Source organism: Doryrhamphus excisus, chromosome 13, assembly GCF_030265055.1.
Source record: "Doryrhamphus excisus isolate RoL2022-K1 chromosome 13, RoL_Dexc_1.0, whole genome shotgun sequence".
NCBI lineage: Eukaryota > Metazoa > Chordata > Actinopteri > Syngnathiformes > Syngnathidae > Doryrhamphus > Doryrhamphus excisus.
Window position 1 is genome coordinate 2,114,159 of NC_080478.1, and position 22,811 is coordinate 2,136,969.

At 44.4% G+C, this 22,811-nt stretch overlaps 4 protein-coding genes across 5 annotated transcripts; all 4 read left to right on the forward strand.

The window, feature by feature from the left end:
- The first annotated feature begins 338 nt into the window (after nt 1-338).
- LOC131140081 (signal recognition particle subunit SRP54) lies at nt 339-5,451 on the forward strand. Of its 2 annotated transcripts, none has more exons than XM_058090177.1 (17): nt 339-438; nt 863-930; nt 1,009-1,135; nt 1,217-1,308; nt 1,388-1,472; nt 1,549-1,653; nt 1,785-1,851; nt 1,924-1,981; nt 3,110-3,260; nt 3,335-3,483; nt 3,555-3,655; nt 3,740-3,826; nt 3,940-4,013; nt 4,080-4,188; nt 4,263-4,433; nt 4,499-4,594; nt 4,670-5,451. In XM_058090177.1, exons 3-17 carry the CDS (start codon nt 1,058-1,060, stop codon nt 4,759-4,761), a joined length of 1,515 nt encoding a protein of 504 aa, XP_057946160.1. In that variant the 5' UTR covers nt 339-438; nt 863-930; nt 1,009-1,057; the 3' UTR covers nt 4,762-5,451. The 2 variants fall into 2 exon arrangements, with proteins under 2 accessions (XP_057946160.1, XP_057946162.1); XM_058090179.1 differs by having other exon boundaries at nt 346-438; nt 1,012-1,135.
- Nucleotides 5,452-6,613: 1,162 nt separating this feature from the next.
- Nucleotides 6,614-12,298, forward strand: LOC131140166 (protein transport protein Sec23A-like). Its single transcript, XM_058090338.1, has 20 exons — nt 6,614-6,762; nt 7,082-7,309; nt 7,377-7,434; nt 7,511-7,597; nt 7,705-7,941; nt 8,536-8,612; nt 8,682-8,826; nt 8,904-9,062; nt 9,140-9,255; nt 9,371-9,494; nt 9,584-9,664; nt 9,730-9,819; nt 9,912-10,018; nt 10,878-11,031; nt 11,180-11,257; nt 11,324-11,485; nt 11,558-11,644; nt 11,723-11,878; nt 11,971-12,036; nt 12,111-12,298. Exons 2-20 carry the CDS (start codon nt 7,089-7,091, stop codon nt 12,198-12,200), a joined length of 2,295 nt encoding a protein of 764 aa, XP_057946321.1. The 5' UTR covers nt 6,614-6,762; nt 7,082-7,088; the 3' UTR covers nt 12,201-12,298.
- A 290-nt stretch (nt 12,299-12,588) lies between these two features.
- On the forward strand, nt 12,589-16,372 carry LOC131140734 (complement component C1q receptor-like). The gene is made up of 2 exons (XM_058091409.1): nt 12,589-13,195; nt 14,841-16,372. The coding sequence occupies exon 2, from the start codon at nt 14,848-14,850 to the stop codon at nt 16,201-16,203; it is 1,356 nt and encodes a 451-aa protein (XP_057947392.1). The 5' UTR covers nt 12,589-13,195; nt 14,841-14,847; the 3' UTR covers nt 16,204-16,372.
- A 2,300-nt stretch (nt 16,373-18,672) lies between these two features.
- LOC131140553 (forkhead box protein A1-A-like) lies at nt 18,673-21,745 on the forward strand. The gene is made up of 2 exons (XM_058091089.1): nt 18,673-18,735; nt 20,445-21,745. Exons 1-2 carry the CDS (start codon nt 18,673-18,675, stop codon nt 21,522-21,524), a joined length of 1,143 nt encoding a protein of 380 aa, XP_057947072.1. The 3' UTR covers nt 21,525-21,745.
- Nucleotides 21,746-22,811: the final 1,066 nt, after the last annotated feature.

Consider the following 22,811-nt stretch of genomic DNA (forward strand, 5'->3'; position numbering starts at 1 on the left):
CAAGGGAAAACGTCATCGAGTAATCAGGCTCCATTCTCTGGGGATTACTTTGATTCATATTTTGGTTCATATCTTTATTTAATAATAATATCTTATTCTAATGCAATTTTATTTATTTTATTTATTATATTCATAGTTCATTTACCGATAATAATAATACATTCATTATTATGTTACTGACGACGATGATGATTATAGTGTACTGCGTCCTGTGACTGACAAATGATCGGATTGTCGTGATCCGTTCACTTTCACACCAGCAACCCAGAGCGCACCGTTATTTTCATGTAACCGGTAGATGGCGACCCAGTGCCGTATTTATTATCGACGAAGAAGAAAAAAATGCAACAGAAGAAGAATGTAACTTCCGGCTGAGTGGATTGATGACGGCAGGTCTGAGCTAGCAGCTGCGACGCGAACTGAACTCGCAAAGAGTCGGTGAGTGTAATCATGTTGTGTGTTTTTAATTCTTAATTAAACACTCGGACTATTATGTTATACTAAGATACATGAATTTTCAGTTGGATTGCTTTTGAGCAAAACATACATCAAATCAGATCACGGCAAAGGTTAGCATGGTTAGGTGTTGTTTATAAATACTCAAGATTGATTTACTTCGCACATATATGTTGCTAATCATTATCGATATCAATATTTGTGGCCGCTAGAAGGTACGTCTGTTCCACGTCGTGTATTTAAAAAAAAAAAAACCTCAACATGTAAAAACAAACACATCCGGAAGAGGTGCGTCACTGGGCATGCGCACTGCATCGATAAAGACGGCCACCCATCGATGTCAACATTGGACACGCTCTAATTAGTTCTGCTCTTACCATAGTGACACTATTGTCATATTTTTCAGACAGGAAGTGCTCTAACTGTCATCTGTAAAGCTGACTCACGCAGACGGGGGGTCACCACCACCCACATGTGAGTATTAGTCCCAATTCATGACTTTACACAAATAACGGCGTTCCAAATAATGAAAATGAGCGTGTGTCTCCTCAGCAGTGGAAGTGGACTACAGTCGTACGTGCGTGGAGCCTCACACGCCATCATGGTGTTAGCAGATTTAGGCCGCAAGATCACCTCGGCGCTGAGGTCACTCAGCAATGCCACCATCATCAACGAGGAGGTAACACAACACATCCTCTACAGGTGATGCGGTCTTCCTCTTTCACCAGGAAGTCTTAACAAGAGTTCCCTTTTTATTCAGGTTCTGAACGCCATGTTGAAGGAGGTCTGTGCCGCCCTGCTGGAGGCCGACGTCAACATCAAGCTGGTCAAACAGCTGAGAGAGAACGTCAAGTGAGTCCATGCGGAGAAGCTGGATGACCTCCAGATGTCTTCCTGCTGCTTCAAGCTTGCACTCTGCTTGTCCCTGTAGGGCGGCTATAGACCTGGAGGAGATGGCGTCCGGTCTGAACAAGAGGAGGATGATCCAGCACGCCGTCTTCAAGGAGCTTGTGAAGGTCAGATCTGGAACCAGATCAGAAAATCCTCACAACAATGAGAATTGAAACATGTTGGTTTTTTTTGTCACCCCAGTTGGTGGATCCCGGCGTGAAGGCATGGACTCCCGCCAAAGGAAAGAATAACGTCATCATGTTTGTTGGCCTGCAGGGGAGCGGCAAAACCACAACCTGCTCAAAGGTGACCTTGTCCGACCTCCTGCTGTTTAATTATTCTACTAATACTCTCTGTCCACATCATCAAGCATCAAACACTTATAATAATATCCCTGTAGTCCCGCCTCCTAACAGTGATTGATGTCTGTCATGCAGCTGGCGTATTTCTACCAGAGAAAAGGCTGGAAGACCTGCCTGATCTGCGCCGACACCTTCAGAGCTGGTAAATCCGCCACACCACAAAACGACACCGACCCCGCTTGTGATGCTAACTCATCGTCTCTACCGTCTGCAGGTGCCTTCGATCAGCTCAAGCAGAACGCCACCAAGGCCAGAATCCCCTTCTACGGCAGGTTAGTCTAACTGCTACGTGTTGCGTTCGGGTTCCCCGTGTCTAGTCGCGTGTGCTGTGTTCAGGTTGGGGTTAAACGGGTTATGTTTTCTAACGGAAATTGCAATTTCAATCAATTTGATGTCACGGTGAAAGATGTGTTTTTAGCTTTTGACCAGAAGTCGAAAGGATGCCGAGGAGGCGGTCGATCTGCAGTCACGCAACTAAAACAAACCTCACAGGCAGCGGGGTCCACCCTGGACCGGTGGCCAGCCAATCACAGGGCACATATAGACAAACAACCATTCACACTCACATTCATACCTGTGACCAATTAACCTAGCATGTTTTTGGAATGTGGGAGGAAACCGGAGTACCCGGAGAAAACCCACGCATGCACGGGGAGAACATGCAAACTCCACACAGAGATGGCCCAGGGTGGAATTGAACCCTGGTCTCCTAGCTGTGAGGTCTGCGCGCTAACCACTCGTCCGCCGTGCAGCCCATATTTGTGAACAGTTTAACAATAATTCATGGTTCCATTTATTACAGTGAGTCTTCCAGGTCCTGATGCAGCAAAACAGTCCCAGACCATCACACTACCACCACCATATTTTACTGTTGGAATAATGTTCATTCATTTTCTACCGCTTATCCTCACGGCGGTCGTCACCAGTTGTCTTCGGGCGAGAGGCGGGGTACACCCTGGACTGGTGGCCAGCCAATCACAGGGCACATATAGACAAACAACCATTCACACTCACATTCATACCTATGGACAATTTGGAGTCGCTAATTAACCTAGCATGTTTTTGGAATGTGGGAGGAAACCGGAGTACCCGGAGAAAACCCACGCATGCACGGGGAGAACATGCAAACTCCACACAGATGGCCGAGGGTGGAATTGAACCCTGGTCTCCTAGCTGTGAGGTCTGCGTGCTAACCACTCGACCGCTGTGCATTCAGCCATAATTCGGGTTCCCAGGGTTTTGCCCCGTATGCTGCATTTGGGTTCCTGCGGTATAATTACACGTGCTATGTTCAGGTTCTCCGTGTTTAGACACGCATGCTGCGTTGAGGTTCCCGCCACACGGTCATGCATATTGCATTGAGGCTCCCGCCACGCGGTGACGCGGTGTGCTGCGTTCAGTTACACAGAGATGGATCCGGTGGTGATTGCATCAGAGGGGGTGGAGAAGTTCAAAGGAGAGAACTTTGAGATCATCATCGTGGACACGAGCGGACGACACAAACAGGAAGACTCGCTGTTTGAGGAGATGCTGCAAGTCTCCAATGCTGTGGTGAGTACCTGAACGCATCACTGCGCTCATCAGCCTTGGTACGGTCTCAGGGATGTCTCCGCCTGTTGCCGTAGCAACCGGACAACATTGTGTACGTGATGGACGCGTCCATCGGTCAGGCCTGCGAGTCGCAGGCCAAAGCCTTCAAAGATAAAGTGGATGTGGCGTCGGTCATCATCACCAAACTGGACGGACACGCCAAAGGAGGCGGGGCCTTGAGCGCGTAAGGCTGCGTCTTTTGCGACGATTGATTGGTTCGTGTCTGTCTAACTCGCTGGCGTGGTTTCCTGTCAGCGTGGCAGCCACCAGGAGTCCCATCATCTTCATCGGAACGGGCGAACACATCGACGACTTTGAGCCCTTCAAGACGCAGCCGTTCATCAGCAAACTACTCGGTACGTTGCCGTGACACCTTCTAGTCGGGGGGGGGGGCGCTTAAAAGAAGGAAAGCGCTCGCTGACTTTTTTTCTTCACGTCAGGCATGGGCGACATCGAGGGCTTGATCGACCGCGTCAACGAGCTCAAGTTGGACGACAACGAGGAGCTGATTGACAAGCTGAAACATGGTGAGAAAACATGATGACGCTAGGCTATCCCTAACCGTAATGAACACCAACCTTAGCCTCTTATCCACCACTTGATGCCCACACGGGGCTGACCTCTAACTTCTGACCTTCAGGTCAGTTCACACTCCGAGACATGTATGAACAGTTCCAGAACATCATGAAGATGGGACCTTTTGGACAGATCATGGTAAACACGCTCACGTAACCGCTGAACACCCTTAAGGCGGCTCTCCAATCATCTGTGTGTGTTTAGGGTATGATTCCGGGCTTTGGAACGGACTTCATGAGTAAAGGAAATGAGCAAGAATCGATGGCCAGACTAAAGAAACTGATGACCATCATGGACAGCATGAACGACCAAGGTAAAACGCACACACACGGTAACACACGGTAACACACGGTAACACACTCCCACGTGACTTGTGTGTACCGGTAGAGTTGGACAGTAAAGATGGAGCCAAGTTGTTCAGCAAGCAGCCCAACAGAATTCAGCGTGTGGCTCGTGGGGCGGGTGTGGCCACTCGGGACGTCCAAGAACTTTTGACCCAATACACCAAGTTTGCTCAGATGGTGAAGAAGATGGGCGGGATCAAAGGCCTCTTCAAAGGTGACGTGGCGTGAGGTCTTGTCGGCCATGTTCGGCAGCGCGCTGACACGTGTTTTGTGTCCCAGGAGGAGACATGTCCAAGAATGTCAACCCGTCTCAGATGGCGAAACTCAACCAGCAGATGGCCAAAATGATGGACCCACGGGTGCTCCACCACATGGGTAAGACGCCGCCCACACGTCACATGACTTACACGTGCTGGGGACCGGGGGCTGACCGTGTCCGTACGTGTGCAGGTGGCATGGCGGGACTTCAGTCCATGATGCGTCAGTTCCAGCAAGGCGCGGCAGGAAACATGAAGGGCATGATGGGATTCAACAACATGTGACACACAAAGCCGGATTCTTCAATCTGGACTTTTTTTTTTTTTTTTTGGACCTCGTTTAGCTGATGAGTTTGTTTAGTCCTGATTGGACCAGACGCCAAATAAATCTTTCTTTTGCTCTATTTTAAAACTGTCAATTTACGCTGATGTGGTTATTTTTCAAAGAATCATCAGCCCAAAACACCACCGGTGCCGAGAGCAACGACGCTCTGAAGATTTTATTCTAGTCATTTACACTTGCGCCCCCTTCAGGTGAGATAGAGTACTGTCTGCTTCAATTTAGGACTTTCCTCTGCACTTGATTGTGGGATGATGAGTAACCATGGCACACACTTCCATTAAACACAACACATACACAGGAAAGGCGTGCTGTATAATAAATCTTTATAATAAAACTTTATAACATAATACTAAAAGGTGTATAATTAGTCTTTGTGATTTTAACACTTTCTAGTACATTGCTATGTATTTCTGTTGTAATATATACATTTTAAAAACAATATTTAATGTATTGGTCAAAAACGACCCGTTCAGGGTGTACCCCATCAGCTGGGGTAGACTCCAGCATACCTGTGACGCTCTGGAAAATGAATGAATGGATGGGTGGGTGGGTCAAAGACAAGACAAGTCTCGATGTCGGTGTCCAAAACAAATCGTGTAAAAAAAAAAATAAATAAACATTTTAAAACACTACATTTTATTACTCAACTCACTCCTCTTTACTTATATTGTGTATATATATATATTGTAATAAATATACATTTAAGAAGCAATGGTGCACAAAAGTACCAAAATGTCATTCCTGAGTAACATCCAGGCTTGAAATCTTTATACATTGTGATAAAATGTAAAAAAAAAAAATAGGAATATTAATCATCTACATAAAGCATTTGTCTAGTCATGTGACCAGCTACAGTCATTTCAAGAAAAAAACTAAACTGGCTGAAAGGTCAGCAAGTCTGACATTCTGATATTTGAACCTTTTCTATCATCCCTGTGTCATGTCCTATATAATAAAAAATTGTTGTTTTATTATTATTATTATTATATAAAGAATGCTTTTCCATGAGAAATCCATCATTGATGTCATGAAGACTGAGTTATGTTTTACCTGGTTAGGATATTTATGTTTGGCAGGAAAATAGCTTTTTTAATATAAAACTTTTATCCATGACATGTCCTCTGTTATCCAGAAAGGATATGTTTATAAATATAATATTTTAGTTGGTATTTTGTCACTTTTTAAGCATCAAGTTGACATTGTAATATAATATTCATAACAAATATGTATGTGTGATATTTTACTGTTGGTTTTTAAGATAAACATTAAACATGTATATGCATTATTCTTTAGTATCTATTAATTTCTTCATACATTTTGCATACAATCCACAAAATGATGCAATTGTCATTATTATAAAATGGATCTCTGTTGAGTTATAATCACAGAAGGAGCTTTAAATGGCATTTTTATACACTTTTTCAAATGCTTATTTGTCTTTCACACAAAATACAGAGACATCTAATGTTTATTGAAACTGATCTTTTCAAGCCATGTCATTGCTCAGAAAGCTTTGTGACTCAAAGATCTTTGCGCAGATACGATGTGTCACTTGGACCTACCGTTAATGTACCGCTTTCACAGCGAGGAAATGTCAATATAACACAAACGGGGCTTGGATTTAACTTTACATTTTCTTGTTGTTGTTCAGGAGGCAGAATTCTACGAATTTAACGGAAGCGTGGATCGGAACTGTCTGCGTCGACACAGCTCGGGGATCGGGCTCCCGAATTTGCTTTTAGAGTGAGGACTCTTGTCTTTTTATGGTATCTGTGTCTTGACGTGGCGCCACCGCCATATTGTTTTGCTTGCTTGTCAGCAGGCGGGACCCAAGGCAGCACACCGCTAGCTCTTTAACACTCTTTAACATTTTAACACGTTGACAGTTTAATTTAACTCTAAGACTCAGACGGGCGACGCATTCAGTCAACAAGCAGCGGGCGGTGAGTGTTTTTATTTTGTGTTGTGTTTCGTGTTTTTTATTGTTAACGTGTTTGTTGTCCTTTTTAGCAGCGAGCTCCTTGCTCACCTGTCAAACATTTCAAAGTTAAAAAAAGCACAAAGTTGACTTTGTCAGATTTGAATTGAACGTTAGATGCTTCAGTTGATACAAGATTTTAAAAACCTTGTGTCCTTCTCTTTAAAGGAGGGTATGAATGAAAATATTCTAATAAGTCACATATAGTGTATATTTATATGACGTCACGCTCTTGGACTGACCCAATGTCCTAATAAGGTGATACTCCTGTGTCTGCGTCCCAGCGTTGCCATGGCAACATTCACAGAGTACATTGCTCAGAATGAGGACCGTGATGGCGTGCGCTTCAGTTGGAACGTGTGGCCATCCAGCCGCCTGGAGGCGACCCGCATGGTGGTTCCGGTGGCGGCCCTCTTCACGCCCCTGAAGGAGCGACCCGATCTGCCGCCCATCCAGTATGAACCGCTTCTGTGCAGCCGGGCCACCTGCCGAGCCGTGCTCAATCCGCTTTGGTGGGTGACTTTACACAAACGCGTACAGGAAGTGAGGTCGCATAATTACCCCTCACCTGTGTTGCAGCCAGGTGGACTACCACACCAAAATTTGGGCATGTAACTTCTGCTACCAGAGGAACCAGGTACACGTTGCGTTCAGGTGAACTCTCCATGGCTCAGATGACCCCCACTCAATCACGCTCTTCCTGCTTCATTCAGTTCCCGCCAGCCTACTCCGGAATCTCGGAAGTGAACCAACCGGCTGAGCTGCTGCCTCAGTTCTCCACCATCGAGTACGTGGTCCAGGTGAGCCAGACGACCACAACTGGACTGTGATGTTCTTTTCACACAGGGAACCTTCACCACTTGAAGACCAAAACGTTCACCGAGTGACTTGTGTTCTCCGTCCTCAGCGCGGCCCACAGATGCCGCTGGTCTTCCTCTACGTGGTGGACACGTGCATGGAGGACGAGGACCTCCAGGCTTTGAAGGAGTCCCTGCAGATGTCCTTGTCCCTTCTGCCACCCACGGCGCTTGTGGGCCTGATCACCTTCGGGCGCATCGTTCATGTGCACGAGCTGGGCTGTGAAGGCATCTCCAAGAGCTACGTCTTCAAAGGAACCAAAGACCTGAGTGCCAAACAGCTGCAGGTAGAAGCTAAGCCACCGTTGTTGACGTTCGCTCAAAAATGTTTAACCACTACGTCATTAAAAAAAACACGTAAAAACGATAACTGTACAACGTTAAATGTTACCTTAGATAAAGCATTACATGCGGTCCAACATGATAGAGTGAACAAAGTTCCCCTCCCATTCAGTGTGGAAGTGGTATGTTTTTGGCTTTACTACTACTTTTACTTTTACTACTACTTTTTCCTTCTTCCGCACTCTGTTTGAAGCTCTTGAAGTTTAGCACACATACATTTGACGCTAACTAGTTAGCTCGGTAGCTTGATATACACTACGAGTGTTGGCCATCTCTTATGTATTTGCAGTCATCCCGTATCTTGCATGTTAGCGCAATGCAATGTAAAGAAAGAAAAATAGCAGCGTAAAGGTGACTGTAGGGGTGTTATTTCATGGCTACAGCTCTCTAATAATGCATGAGGCGAGTGGTGCATACATTTGTATGTAAGTACATTTACATTAGTAAAATAAAACTATAGGAAACTGACTTTACAAAAACAAATATAATATTAATATGGATTATATTCCACACCTTTAATCTTGACGTTCCTCCTGCAGGAGATGCTGGGTCTGAGCAAACCGGTGGCTTCTCAGGGACGAGGACCTCAAGCTGCCCAGCAGCCGCAGTCCAACAGGTGACACCCGGAGATGTTTGGACAGAACCACAATCGTCATGTTTGGGACTGAATGTTGGCCTTTGTCAGATTTTTGCAACCCATCCAAAAAGTGGACATGAACCTGACCGACCTCTTGGGGGAGCTGCAACGCGACTCTTGGCCCGTCACCCAGGGAAAGAGGCCGCTGCGCTCGCTCGGCGTCGCCATGTCCATCGCCGTGGGCTTGCTGGAGGTGGGTCAGAACGTGGGCGTACGTTCGTTTTCTCGTATCCTAAAAAGTCCGCTTCCCTTTTGCTCCTCCCCCTTCAGTGCGCCTTCCCCAACACGGGTGCTCGCATCATGACCTTCATCGGCGGTCCGGCGACGCAGGGGCCTGGCATGGTGGTGGGGGATGAGCTGAAGACCCCCATCAGGTCTTGGCATGACATTGAAAAAGATAACGCCAAGTTCATGAAGAAGGCCTCCAAGGTAAGTTTCCATGGCAACCGAAGAATACTAAACATAGCTCCCTCATTGTTAGCATATATATGTTTATTTTCTGTTAGCATTACGAGTCGCTGGCTAGCAGGGCGTCCGCTAGCGGTCACGTAATGGACATCTACGCATGTGCCCTCGACCAAACTGGACTTCTGGAGATGAAGTGCTGCACGAACAACACGGGGTACCAACGTAAACACACGCGTGTAAATAAAATTAGCCCCATTTAGCTTGACTGTGTGTGTGTGCGTGTGTGTGTGTGTGTGTGTGTGTGTGTGTGTGTGTGTGTGTGTGTGTAGAGGCTACATGGTAATGGCCGACTCCTTCAACACATCCTTGTTCAAACAAACCTTCCAAAGAGTTTTCACCAAAGACGTTCAGGGTTGCTTCAAGATGGCGTTTGCCGCCACACTGGAGGTCAAGGTAACAACAGCGAGGCCACGCCCCCCCGCTTCGTCTCTTCACACATGCCACACCCACCTCGCGCTCACCGCCGCCGTGATGCCTTTCAGACGTCCAGAGAGATCAAAGTGTCCGGCGCCATCGGACCCTGCGTGTCTCTGCACGCTAAAGGACCCTGCGTGTCGGAAAATGTAGGTGTTGCCGTTAACCTTTGACCTTTTCCGAATGACAGCCGATGTGTGACGTGTCGCTGCAGGAGATCGGGACCGGTGGAACCTGTCAGTGGAAGATGTGCGCGTTGGACCCCGGCACCACCCTGGCGCTGTACTTTGAGGTGGTCAATCAGGTACGCTACACCACGGGGTCATGCTAACGTCCAACCATCGCCGAAAGACGATATTCATGTTCATATTCATATTCATATTCATATTCATGCAGCACAACGCTCCCATCCCTCAAGGAGGTCGCGGAGCTCTGCAGTTCGTCACTCAGTACCAACACTCGTCAGGACAGAGACGCATCCGAGTGTCCACCATCGCCAGGAAGTAAGCCATGCTAGCTGTTGCTAGTTCTTTCATTTAGCTCAGGGGTCTCAAACTCAATTTACTTGGGGGCCACTGGAGCTAGGGTCTGGGCGAGGCTGGGCCGCATCAGGTTTTCCAAAAAAAACAAAAAAAAAAACGCATTTATTAAAAACAGAAAAATTAATAAACTTTGCTTTGGTTCCAATTTTCTACAATAAAAGCTCTGATAAAACATTCCACTGTTCTCAAATATATTAATTTTTATTTTTTTACACAAAAAAAGGTGAAAAATAAATAAACAAATCAAGAATAAAGAAAATCAATCAGTAATAAATAAATATAATAATAATAATAATAATAACTTAAGAAAGCACATATAGTTGGTGGGTAGACAAATGATTTTTTTCATATTAAAATGAACAAAGCATTATTAGAGCCCTGTAGACATGACAAAACACGACTATAGTCACATTTATACTCTTTTTATTTACAACATATTGCGCAACTGCAGGGTCTTGAGACACATGCTAACTCGCAAACTAGAGAGCTAGCGACCTAAACGGTAGCCTTCAAGTTATTTCCTTTCAACTTAAATAGCCAAAAACTTACCACTTCCACACGGATAGGGAGGATAACTATTAACAGTTATTTAACCTTTAACATGAACATGAATCAAACGTAATCATTTTTTCTGGGTACATGATACCATACAGCATCCGTATCAAACTAGCATTAAACTTTCATATCAAGGCGGGGGCCTCAAAGTAGGGCCACATGTTTGAGACCCCTGATGTGAGCGCTAGCTAGCGCCGTTAGCTAGCGCCATCTGGTAGTCAGTCACGCGAGGAGCTGATGAGTTGTGATGTCACGTGACTTCCAGCTGGGCGGACGCTCAGACTCAGATCCAGAGCATCGCCGCATCCTTCGATCAAGAGGCGGCGGCCATCTTGATGGCCAGGTTGGCCGTGTACCGTGCCGAGACGGAGGAGGGGCCAGACGTCCTGAGATGGTTGGACAGACAACTGATCAGACTGGTGAGCATCTGCTGATTGATCACGTGTGGATCGATCGCCAATATCAGTTTTTTTAAGACGATCTAGCAACTTCTGAACCTGGATCGTCCTCGTTTACGAGGACCGGCGGACAGAAGGTTGAATTAATTCGTGTGATTTTTGACTTCAGTGTCAGAAGTTTGGCGATTACCACAAAGACGACCCCAACTCATTCAGGTTCTCCGAGACGTTCTCCTTGTATCCGCAGGTGAGCGGCGTCACGGAACGGCGTCGTCTCACCGCAGCTCCCGTTGATGGTTTGTTCTTCTTTCAGTACATGTTCCACCTGAGGCGCTCGCCCTTCCTGCAGGTGTTTAACAACAGTCCGGACGAGAGCTCCTACTACCGACACCAGTTCAACCGCCAGGACCTGACGCAGGCGCTCATCATGGTGCAACCCGTGCTCTACGCGTACTCCTTCAACGGACCGCCAGAGGTCAGCGTCTTCTCTTGACCTTCACGGTCTCACCTGGAGACCATCGTGAGTGACGCGTTGATGGCTTTGCAGCCGGTGTTGCTGGACAGCAGCAGCATCCTTCCGGATCGCATCCTGCTCATGGACACCTTCTTCCAGATCCTCATCTACCACGGAGAGGTACGTTTTCTTTGACCGTGTCGGGTGTGTGCACGTGATCATGTGACCTTGGTGCGGGGTGGGGGGGCGTGATAATAGACGGTGTCCCAGTGGAGGAAGGCCGGTTACCAGGAGATGCCCGAGTACGAGAACTTCAGGAACCTTCTCCAGGCTCCCGTGGACGACGCCCAGGAACTGCTGCACGCCCGCTTCCCCATGCCGAGATACATCGACACGGAACATGGCGGCAGTCAGGTTGGTACCCCCCCGACCCCCCCCCCCCCACACACACACACACACGATGGTTAGGGTGGCGGTGACGATGACGATGATATCGATGATGGCAGGCCCGCTTCCTGTTGTCCAAAGTGAATCCTTCGCAGACGCACAACAACATGTACGGTTGGGGGCAGGTGAGTCAGCTGACCGTCAAGCTTGACCTTTGACCTTGTGTGGAGGACTGCTGAGTCATTTTTTTTTTTTTTAGGAGTCGGGCGCTCCCATCCTGACAGATGACGTCAGCCTGCAGGTCTTCATGGACCACCTGAAGAAGCTGGCCGTATCCAGCGCCGCCTGACGGGTCACGTGATCGCTTGAAGCATCGCCGGCCGTCACGTTGCTGATTGCGGCCATCTTGTTTCTGTGCTTTGTTCCAATAAAGTTTTTCTAGGAGCCGAGGCCTATATATATATATATATATATATATATATATATATATATATATATATATATATATATATATATATATATATATATATATATATATATATATATATATATATATATATATATATATATATATATATATATATATATATATATATATATATATATATATATATATATATATATATATATATATATATATATATATATATATATATATATATATATATATATATATATATATATATATATATATATATATATATATATATATATATATGTGTGTGTGTTACCATGGTTGCGACTGCAATCAGCAAAGAACTCAAAACTGTTAAAACTCCAAAATAAAAGCGTGTGAGCTGTCTCCATGACAACAAAAGCTCCACTACGGTACATCCCTCCCACTTCCTGCCATTCTTTAAACGCTTCCTTCAGGAAACAGGAAGCATCTGGGTCGCCATGCCAACAAGTGTGTGTGTGTGTGTGTGTGTGTGTGTGTAGAATGTCGGTGAAAAAAACGCATCTTATCAGGGAAGTTGAAATATTTTGATGTCATTAAGATGAATTCGAGACGAGGAAGCCGCTGATCTTTATCCTGTGTGTGTATGAGTGATGATTTGTTATAGAAAATATACATTTGGCAGCAACCATAAATCATATTAACCATTAGGAGCGAAGAAAGAATCATAGGAATCATGGAATCATACGACTCAACTCCAAAGTGCAACTAAAGAGGAAAATGGGATTTGAGAAACAAGGAGTGGCGGGAAACGTGACCATATCAAGACACACACACTTCCTGGACTTGGGGGGGCCGGAGGGGGGCGAGGGGGGCTGGCATATGAGAGGGCGACAGCAGCAATTTGTGTAAAAAAACACAACTTGACACAACTCTGAAGTTTGAAGGTAAGAGAAATGGCTTTGATTTGTTGATTTTCAATACACTTGACTTTTGGAGCACTTCAATGACACTTATGATACTTATTGTTGTATGTAATTGTAATGGTAATGGTAATGGTAATGGTTTAATTTCATTTGAACATGCATCAGATTACAATTGAGTGCATCCCATAATCAGTTCCCAGTTCCACATGTCCAAAAGGAGTAGGAAGAAGCAAAGCTTATTAAATCCTACCCCTCCATCTGGTACTTTTACAATCACTAACTGTTACATTTGTTCACTTCCTGCCTTTCTTGCCTTTCTAATATAATTTATTTTTATTTATTTTATTTTTATTTATTTTTTATTTATATTTATGTCATGTACCGAAGTACTCTGTGATATGAGCATCCAATGCCATAATGTGTACCATAGTGCGTGTCAATATAGTGATATATATAGCACATCATGACTGGTTCAAGACTCTTCATCCTTGTATTTAGCAAACATCAACTGCTTGTATTGTTTCTTGAATTGGCTCATCGTTGTGCATTGTTTGATTCCCTTACTCAATGGAAGAGAAAGAATCTATTGTAAGATAAACTATACTGTAGGAAATAACTAATAATCTGCTGCTGGACCAATTAAGTGATGGAATCTTCATGATTGTTTTACATGTTTTACATGACATTGATTGAAATGTTGGAAGTGGAAAGTGAATGACGTCATCCATCACGTCTTCATACAAGACTAGAACCAGACCCCCCCATATTAAGTTTTGCTATTGAAAAATGGGCATGGCATTGTAGAAAAAGTTGAAACAAATATTGGCATTGAAAAATGTATTTATTAAATTTAAAAAATACACAATACATAATACAAAAAAGTACTTTTTTTGTATTGTGACATGACCATGAAAGCCACATATTTTACAATATGGTAATGGTTTAATTTCATTATTTATTCATTTTTTATTTTTATTTTTATTTTTATTTTTATTTTTATTTTTATTTTTATTTTTATTTTTATTTTTATTTTTATTTTTATTTTTATTTTTATTTTTATTTTTATTTTTATTTTTATTTTTATTTTTATTTTTATTTTTATTTTTATTTTTATTTTTATTTTTATTTTTATTTAGTTATTTTATTTAGTTATTTTTAGTAGTTTTTTTAGTTTAGTTTTTTTAGTTATTTATTTTAGTTATTTTTATTAATATTTTATTTTAGTTTTAGTTTTAGTTTTAATCAGTAACTGTTACATTTGTTCACTTCCTGCTTTCCTAATATAATTTATTTTATTTATTTTTTTTTATTAAATTTTAAATTTAATTAAAAAAATGATTTGGTGAGAAGCACATACAGTAGTATTTTTTAAATACTGAATACAAGATAAATATGTGCATTTTAGTTTCTGAATGTATTCTTTTTAAGAATTTTTTTATTGTGATATTGAAGCTAACCAATGATAAAAAAAAATACTTCTCAGCATCTTCTTCATATCATCCAGAATCATTAAGCTGACTGAGTTTTGGTGTCTGACCCAGAAGGGTCAGGGCAGCTAACCAAGGCTCTAGCAAACCACAGTGCAGTAGAAAACAGATGGAAGGATGAAAATGTGTTTTATTTTGAAAGTTTCCTTTCAAGCTAACACGCTTGTTGTGTTCCACAGCCAAACTATGGCGTCGCTGCTCCGCTGGATCCAGCTTTGTACCGTCGCCTGGCTCGCGTCCATGTCAGCCGGGTCCGACTCGGAAGCCATTTATACGGTCCACCGCTCCGAGGTCTCCTTCGAGCAAGCCCTGCGGGAATGTCAGCCCCACGACCTCGCCACCTTCGCCACCCAGCAGGAGCTCGCTCAGCTCCTTCACGTCACGTCCAGGTCTCATTCGCGACACGGCAAAAGGACTTTCTGGGTCGGACTGAGGAAGGCCAAGAACCAGTGTGTGGTTCCATCGCTGCCGCTCAGAGGCTTCGTGTGGACCACGGACGGGGGTGCAGACGTGCACGAGAGTCACTGGGAGGAGGAGCCAGAACACACGTGCACGTCGGTTCGCTGTGCAGCGCTCGTCACCCACTTGGACGGGTCCGGTCTGACCAGCTGGGGTCTGGTCCCGCTTAGCTGCAGAACTCGGAACCCATTTATTTGCCGGCTGGCGTCCGGACGAGCTGGACTCCGGGACGCAAACACCACGGCTAACCCAGAACTGAGTGGACCTGAAGCACCAGAACCATCTGAACCTTCAGCAGCAGAGCCAGAAGAACCAAAACCATCTGAACCATCAGGACCAGAAACATCTGAGCCAGAAGCTCCAAAACCTGATACTCCCGAACCAGAATCACCGGAACAGGCTGTACCAGAACCATCAGAACCTGAAACAGCTGAACCAGGACCACCAGCACCAGCACCTACTGATCCTGAACTAGCAGGACCGGCATCACGTGGGCTAGAACCAACAGAACCATCACATCAGGGAAGACCCGACGAGGAAGGACCCAAACCTGGTCTTCGCCCGTGTCGCTGGCCCGTCGTGCCCGGAGCACGCTTCCTCAGTCTGGACCCTGACAACGGCACCAGGATCCATGTGGACTGCTGGTCTACGGTGCGGCTGGCCTTGCACTGTTCGGGTCGGCCCGCCATTTGGCGTATGTCCAACCATGCCGCCGCTAACCTCAGCTCTGTGTGCGTGCCGTGTGGACCCGGGTTCCTGAAGGACGCCTCGGGCGAGTGCACGGACGTGGACGAGTGCGCCGCATCGCACGGGTGCGCGCACGCGTGCGTGAACACGGTGGGCTCGTACACGTGCGTGTGCGCCGACCTCGACGGCCGACAGAGTCCGGAGGACTCGGCGGAGTGTGCGCCAACGGAGACCGGCGCCGCTGGTCCTTTCTCAGGCGTCCTCATCCCGACGTTGGTGGCCGTGGCGTTGCTGGTGGTGCTGGTGGCGGCCATCTTGGTGACGCTCAAGTGCTGCTTGAGGAGGCGCAACAATAAGAACGGAGAAGGCCCCGCTCCGAATAAGATGGCGACATGAGTGGGTCAAAGGTCACTGATTGCATCATACTGATGTACACAGGACTAAAAAAAAAAAAAGGTTTGTTGTTATGATATGTGTTGATATGTATGTTATAATCGGGGGGAGGCAATTATGATGAAAACTAAAAAACACCAAATAAATATTCATATTTGTCCATTGAACTGTGTTATAATGTATAGTTTTTTTTTTGGGGGGGGGGGGGGGGGGTTAGCTAATGACCCATCTTCACTTAATTAATCTTGATTAATCACATGCAACTATGTGTCAATTATTGTTGCATTTTATGCACAAAAAGATAAATAACAGGACACAATTACGTATACATTTGTATGTATTAACAGCTTAAAATAAACTAAAAATAATAATAAAAAGCACATCTGAAAATCCCTCTATAATAGCACAACACTATTTAACCGAATTATGTGAAATGAAGGGCGTGTCTGTGGTTTCCGTGCACACCTCAATGCATCAAATCGTATTTCCGTGGTAAGAGTTACGTTAATGAACGATAACAATGTCCCCTTATTGTTTTTCTTTGTCTTTCTGTTTATTTACACAGCACCTACGCACACAAGTAAGACTTTGTTCAGAGTTACATTAGTGAACGATATGAATGTCCACTTATTGTTTTTCTTTGTCTTTGTGTTTATTTCCACCGCATATACGCACACGAGTAAGACTTTATTGTGATTTTCGGCGCGTCCATGAATGCATCTCGGAGCTGTCTCGAGACAATGAGGAAGTGTGTTCTGTGGATGACTAGAGACATATGGTTTGTGAGTCGGTGAGATAGATATATGGTGTTTAACTGCCACTGCTGTTGATGTGTTGAAGTCAGAATAAAGTTATAAACGAGCGTTCGACTTGGTGTAAGTGTGTGGGGAAACTCCACGAAATATACTTCCGTCTGCCGTCATAAGAGGTATGGTTTGACGTGGTGCGCATGCGTAAATGACGCTAAATAAATGTAAGCTAACGAATGAAAGAAATTAGCTACCGCCGTTAAACAAGATTTTCTTAATGGGGGTTACTATAATAGTAATTATTATAATAATAATAATATCGTAATTATATACTATACTTATATTCTATATTAGTATAACAATTAGTATATGTTATGTTATATTACCATGTGAAATGTTGTAATGCATTGTATAACACATATCTTTTACAAGTACTAGCTTAACGGACTAATTAGCATTTTTATAGTATTACAACTATTAGTATGATAGTTAGTATTAGACATCTTTCATGGTTATGTAATTTTATCATGCATATACTAGTCTAACGTACTAGCATAACTAGAACGTTAGACGTTAGACGTTGTGATGCAGTGACGGTGGCTCGCCGGCAGGTGGCACAGTCCACGTGACTATCATCGACTTGGGCACCGGAGGTCACATGTCAAGGTTGCTGGCCCACGACCGCGGCCCACCGACATGTCACCTGAACCTTGACCCCCCCTATGATTGGTGCAGGTCATGACCGGAGGTTAGGGGGCGTGGTCAGGTTTCAGGTGCTTTGGGGGTGCTGTGACGTCATCGGGCAAGAAAATGATTGACAGTCATGTACACGAACTTGTTTGTCGCCCCCAAAAATAATAAAAGTAATAATAGGGTTATTACTTTTTTTTTTTACTATTTATTTATTATTATTTATTTTATTATTTATTTTATTTATTTATTATTTACTATTATTTATTTATTACTATTATATATATATAGTTATTACTATTACTATTACTACAATAAAAGTTAATGTTTATCTGTGACAATCTTGTAATTATGTTTTTATTGTAGAAATAACAGCAATGTTGTAGAAGTAACATAGAAGTAAAAGTTAATGTGAAAAGTGTAATTACGTTTTTATTAAATAAGTAAAAATAATAATGTTCTCACCATAGATATAAACGTTAATGTAGAATGTAGTATAATTAATAACCCTGTTTTTATAAGTAAAAGTGTTACAACCATGAATATATATAAGCATATAATGCTTAATGTTTACACGTGGCAATGTTATGATTTTATTTCTAATAAATTATTATTGTAATTATTATAAGAGTTACAACATCAATAAAAGTTGCCGTTTATAAGTGCCAATGTAATTAATTAATTAATTTCAATTAATTAATTTGTTTGTTTCTTTCGGATTGTTTCCCTGATTACGGGGTCGCCACAGCGGATCTTTTTGATCCGCATACTGATTGCAGGCTATTATGGGATGGATGTTTACTGAAGGCACGTGGAGGAGGAGGCTTGAACCTCCTTCATCTTCATCATCATCATCATCATCCTCCTCCTCACCATCATCATCATCAGGAGGAGCCTGTCACCTCATTGAGTCTCTGTCCACCTCCTGCGAGCCTCACCTCGACCAGCAGCACCAGCACCTGGAGCAGCACCAGGACCGGAAGGAGGAGCGTCGGCGTCGGCGGTAGCGGCAGCAGCGCGAGCGGGAAAGAGCATGCTGGGCGCGGTGAAGATGGAAGGCCACGACGCTCCAGACTGGAGTTACTACAGCGAGGAGGTCAGTCTCCCTTTTCACGCTCATTTCACGCCTCGTTGAAGCCCCAAGACGGGCCGCATCCGGTTGCGGTCTTTTTAAAGCTCCACGCTGATTTGAAGTTCGTCACAACTTTTAACTTCACACGGTTCGTTCACAATTTCTTTAAAAACATTTTTTTAAAAAGTTCGTTGCATTTGATTCAAACCATAAATATTGTGATTAAAATTATTATATAATGCAGATAAAACTGCAATATGATAAAAGGATCAAAAAGAAAATATTTGCGTCCAAATACTAAACAAAAAAATGCTTTTCGGCGTTAAATGTGAAATTAAACACATAAATTCGTTTGAATAGAATGCCTCAAATTACGTAGCTTCAATTAAAGAAGATCTAAAATAATAATATTATTAAGATACCGGAAATAATGATAATAATAGCTAAACATTAGAATAACAATTGCTGCATTTATGTATGCCCATTTCTCGTGTTTCTTTTGTTTATTTACTTTCAAACGTGTCACTTATTTGTATTTTAATTTCAATTCATTGAGGGAGAATATATGGAGGAGATTATTATGGAGAATATTATGAAAAATATTATCATTAAAGCGACGTGTATTTTTTTTTCATGATGTAGACGCCAATTGAGGTGAAATAAATACTAATAAATACTAATAAGTCCATGAAAACGACGTCCGGCTGTTCTTTTCTTCCAGACGTTTGACAACATTTTTAGCGGTCATATATCCGTTTGAATAAAATATCAAAAAGTATAATTTGTGTGCGATTTTAATTCGTGAAACCTCCCAGAAGTTGTATATTAATCACTCTATAGCCACAAAGAAAATGCTTTCAAGCCTCTAGGTTGGGTTCGATTCCATGAAAATGGTATAAAATCTTAAAGTTAAAGTTCATTTCAATGATTCACAAATGAAAGTAAATTATCAGCATCGGCAGGCGTCGTGCGTCTTATTGTCATCTCATCTTTTCATTCTTAGAGTAATGACTTATGAGTTACAATATTGTAATTAATAGTTGTGATCATTTGGACTAAATACTTCTTAAATATCTTTAAATAATTCTTATACTTGTATATATTTCTTATAATCTTTAATACTTCTAGTTTTAATATGTAACAGTATTGTATTTTGAATTCATCATTGTTAGTTTTAAGTTTTTATCATCCTTAATAAATAGTTTTTCTATAGGTTTACATAATAGTTTGAAAACTTTAATTATAGGTTTACTTAATAATTAATAAAATCTGTAATTAATAGTATTTTATAGTCTTTAGTTAGTAGTTGTAGTTTTCATTAATACCAAGTTTAGAGAGTACTTGTATTGAGGTAGTAGTGGTATAGTCAGTGAGTAGTTCCTAGGCCATACTTCAAGATGATGCCACAGGAGGGCACCATCACAGGATTTGGATCCATAACTTTTGTGCAACAGAAGCACAAAAGCCCCCCCCCCCCACACACACACACTGACCTGACACACCCAGTCAACATGGCGGATAAACAGTGAACACAACACGTGTGACGTGAAGACGAGTTGAGTTCATCTGATGTGGACTCCATGCCAACACCTTTGACCCCCATGCCAACACCATGATGCGTTTCCAGTAGAACCACCTTAGAAGCGGATCATTCAATGAGTCGGTCTTTGCCGCAGGAAGTCATGAGTTCCAGGTCTTCCAGCCTAACGGGTTGTCACTTCCTGTGCTTTCAGGTCTACTCCCCGATGGCGGCGGGTCTCGGGATGGGTGCGGTGTCAGGCTACATGTCCGGCGGCGGGACGGCGTCCACTTCTTTCAATATGCCGTACGGCGGCCCCAGCATAAGCCCCGCCCCCGTGTCAGGGATGGGCGTGTGCAGCATCAGCAGTGGCGCAATGGGCGGGACTCTGAGCCCGTCGTGCGTGAGCTCGGCGACGGCCCAGCAGACTTCCTTGGCCCTGAACCCGTATGGTGGCGCGAGTCCGAGCGTCAACGCCGGCACGGCGTACGGCGGCGGGGGGCTGAACCGAGGCCGCGACGGCAAAGCGTTGAGGAGAAGCTACCCGCACGCCAAGCCGCCGTACTCGTACATCTCACTCATCACCATGGCGATCCAGCAGGCGCCCGGCAAGATGCTGACCCTCAGCGAGATCTACCAGTGGATCATGGACCTGTTCCCGTACTACCGGCAGAACCAGCAGCGCTGGCAGAACTCCATCCGCCACTCGCTGTCCTTCAACGACTGCTTTGTGAAAGTCTCGCGCTCGCCCGACAAACCCGGGAAGGGTTCCTACTGGACCCTGCACCCGGACTCCGGCAACATGTTTGAAAACGGTTGCTACCTGCGGCGCCAGAAGCGCTTCAAGTGTGACAAGAAGGTCCAATCGGAGGGCAGGAAGGAGCGAGGGGGCGGAGCCTCTCCTTGCAGGGAGACCCTAAAGCCTCCCGGACTCTCGGACACGCCCTCGCTGGCCTCGTCCAGCCGGGCGGTACTACCCGGCTCGGACCCCAAGGTGTCAGGCTCTCAGTTGCTGTCGTCCTTGTGCCTGCCGCCGCACGCACACATGCACGTGCATGAGGCCCAGATGCACCTCAAAGGCGACGCCCACTACGCCTTCAACCACCCGTTCTCCATCAACAACCTCATGTCGTCAGAGCAGCACCACAAACTGGACCTCAAGGCCTACGAGAGCCTGCAGTACTCACCCTACGGCACCGGGGGGGCGCCCGCCCTCGGCGCCAGGACCGTCGAGTCGCTGGAGGCGTCGTACTACCAAGGGGCGTGTCCCAGAGCGCTCCTGAACACCTCCTAGTCCGGACTTCCTGTTCCAGGCTTCGCATGCCGCCTCACTACGGGACTTCCTGTTTGGGACTTTTTGGACAGGACACAAACACGTTCCAAAAACATTCACCTCCACGTGCACGACCGTGCGCACGCTCGCTTCCATCATGTTGATGTCTGGGGTCAAAGGTCAGAGGTGTGACTGCAGGGGTCATGACCTCCCGATGAATAAAGATCAATCGTGTGCATGACAGAAACGAGTAAAGAAAGAAAACGTTTTAACTTATTCTGCTTTTCAAAATAAAACATTTCATTCTTTTTTTTCATCATTTATAATCAATACTCTATTTTATTTATTTACACCACTAAATTATTATTTCTATTTCTTTTGCACAAACACATCCACATACACCTTTTTCTGATTTTAACCACACATGTAATATATATTCATGTACTATTTATTCATTATTAATGTTATTTCTGATTCTATATTTCCCATTCGATTAACCAAGATCAATTCAAAATAGTTCAAAAGTTGTATTTTCATGATTTGACATTTAATATGATGTATTATTATTTTCTGTGGAAATCTTTCGCGGCGTGACCATTGTGGGCGTCCATGCTTGACACGAGTTAATTGGCCTTCAGAAGTGAAGCAGGAGACGAAAAAGCGTGAAGCCGGAGAGAAGAAGCTGGAGTGGATCTTGGTTGATCTCCATGAGAACTTGACAATATCATCAGCAGACTGAAAGAACCCGCAAGAGCGCGGTCCAATAAAAGAGGGGGCGGGGGGGTTCTAAACAGACCATATGGTCTGAGCGAGGTTGGACGAGTCCTCCACTGGCGGCGGCTGCAGGCCCCCACAGTTGTTGAAAAAAAAGGGCGGCATGGACCTTCTGGTGGAAAAGACTTTGAAAGCCCTGGGGGGTGCACGGTGGAGGGGGGGGGGGGGGGTCACTGGGGGCCTTTTGATGGGGATTGGAATTAATCACGTGCAATAAGACAACAATCACACCATTGTGGACACGCACGAAAAGAGCAAAGACGCCCTTTCACAATAAGAGCACGAGGGCATTCAAAGGGGGGAGGCGTGGTGGGCGGGGCGAGCGCACTCGCTTCATGATATGGACCGAGACGCTGGCTTTAGTTGACCACATGGACTGTCAATCATACATTGAAAGGTTTGTGTGACATCAAAGCGATGATGTCCAAAGCGAACCCTCAGCTCGGTTCCGATACCAGAAGAACCAAGAACCCCAACCTCCCACTCAATGTCAAAGGTCATGCCAAGAGCCCCTCAGGGAGGGATTCAAGCACT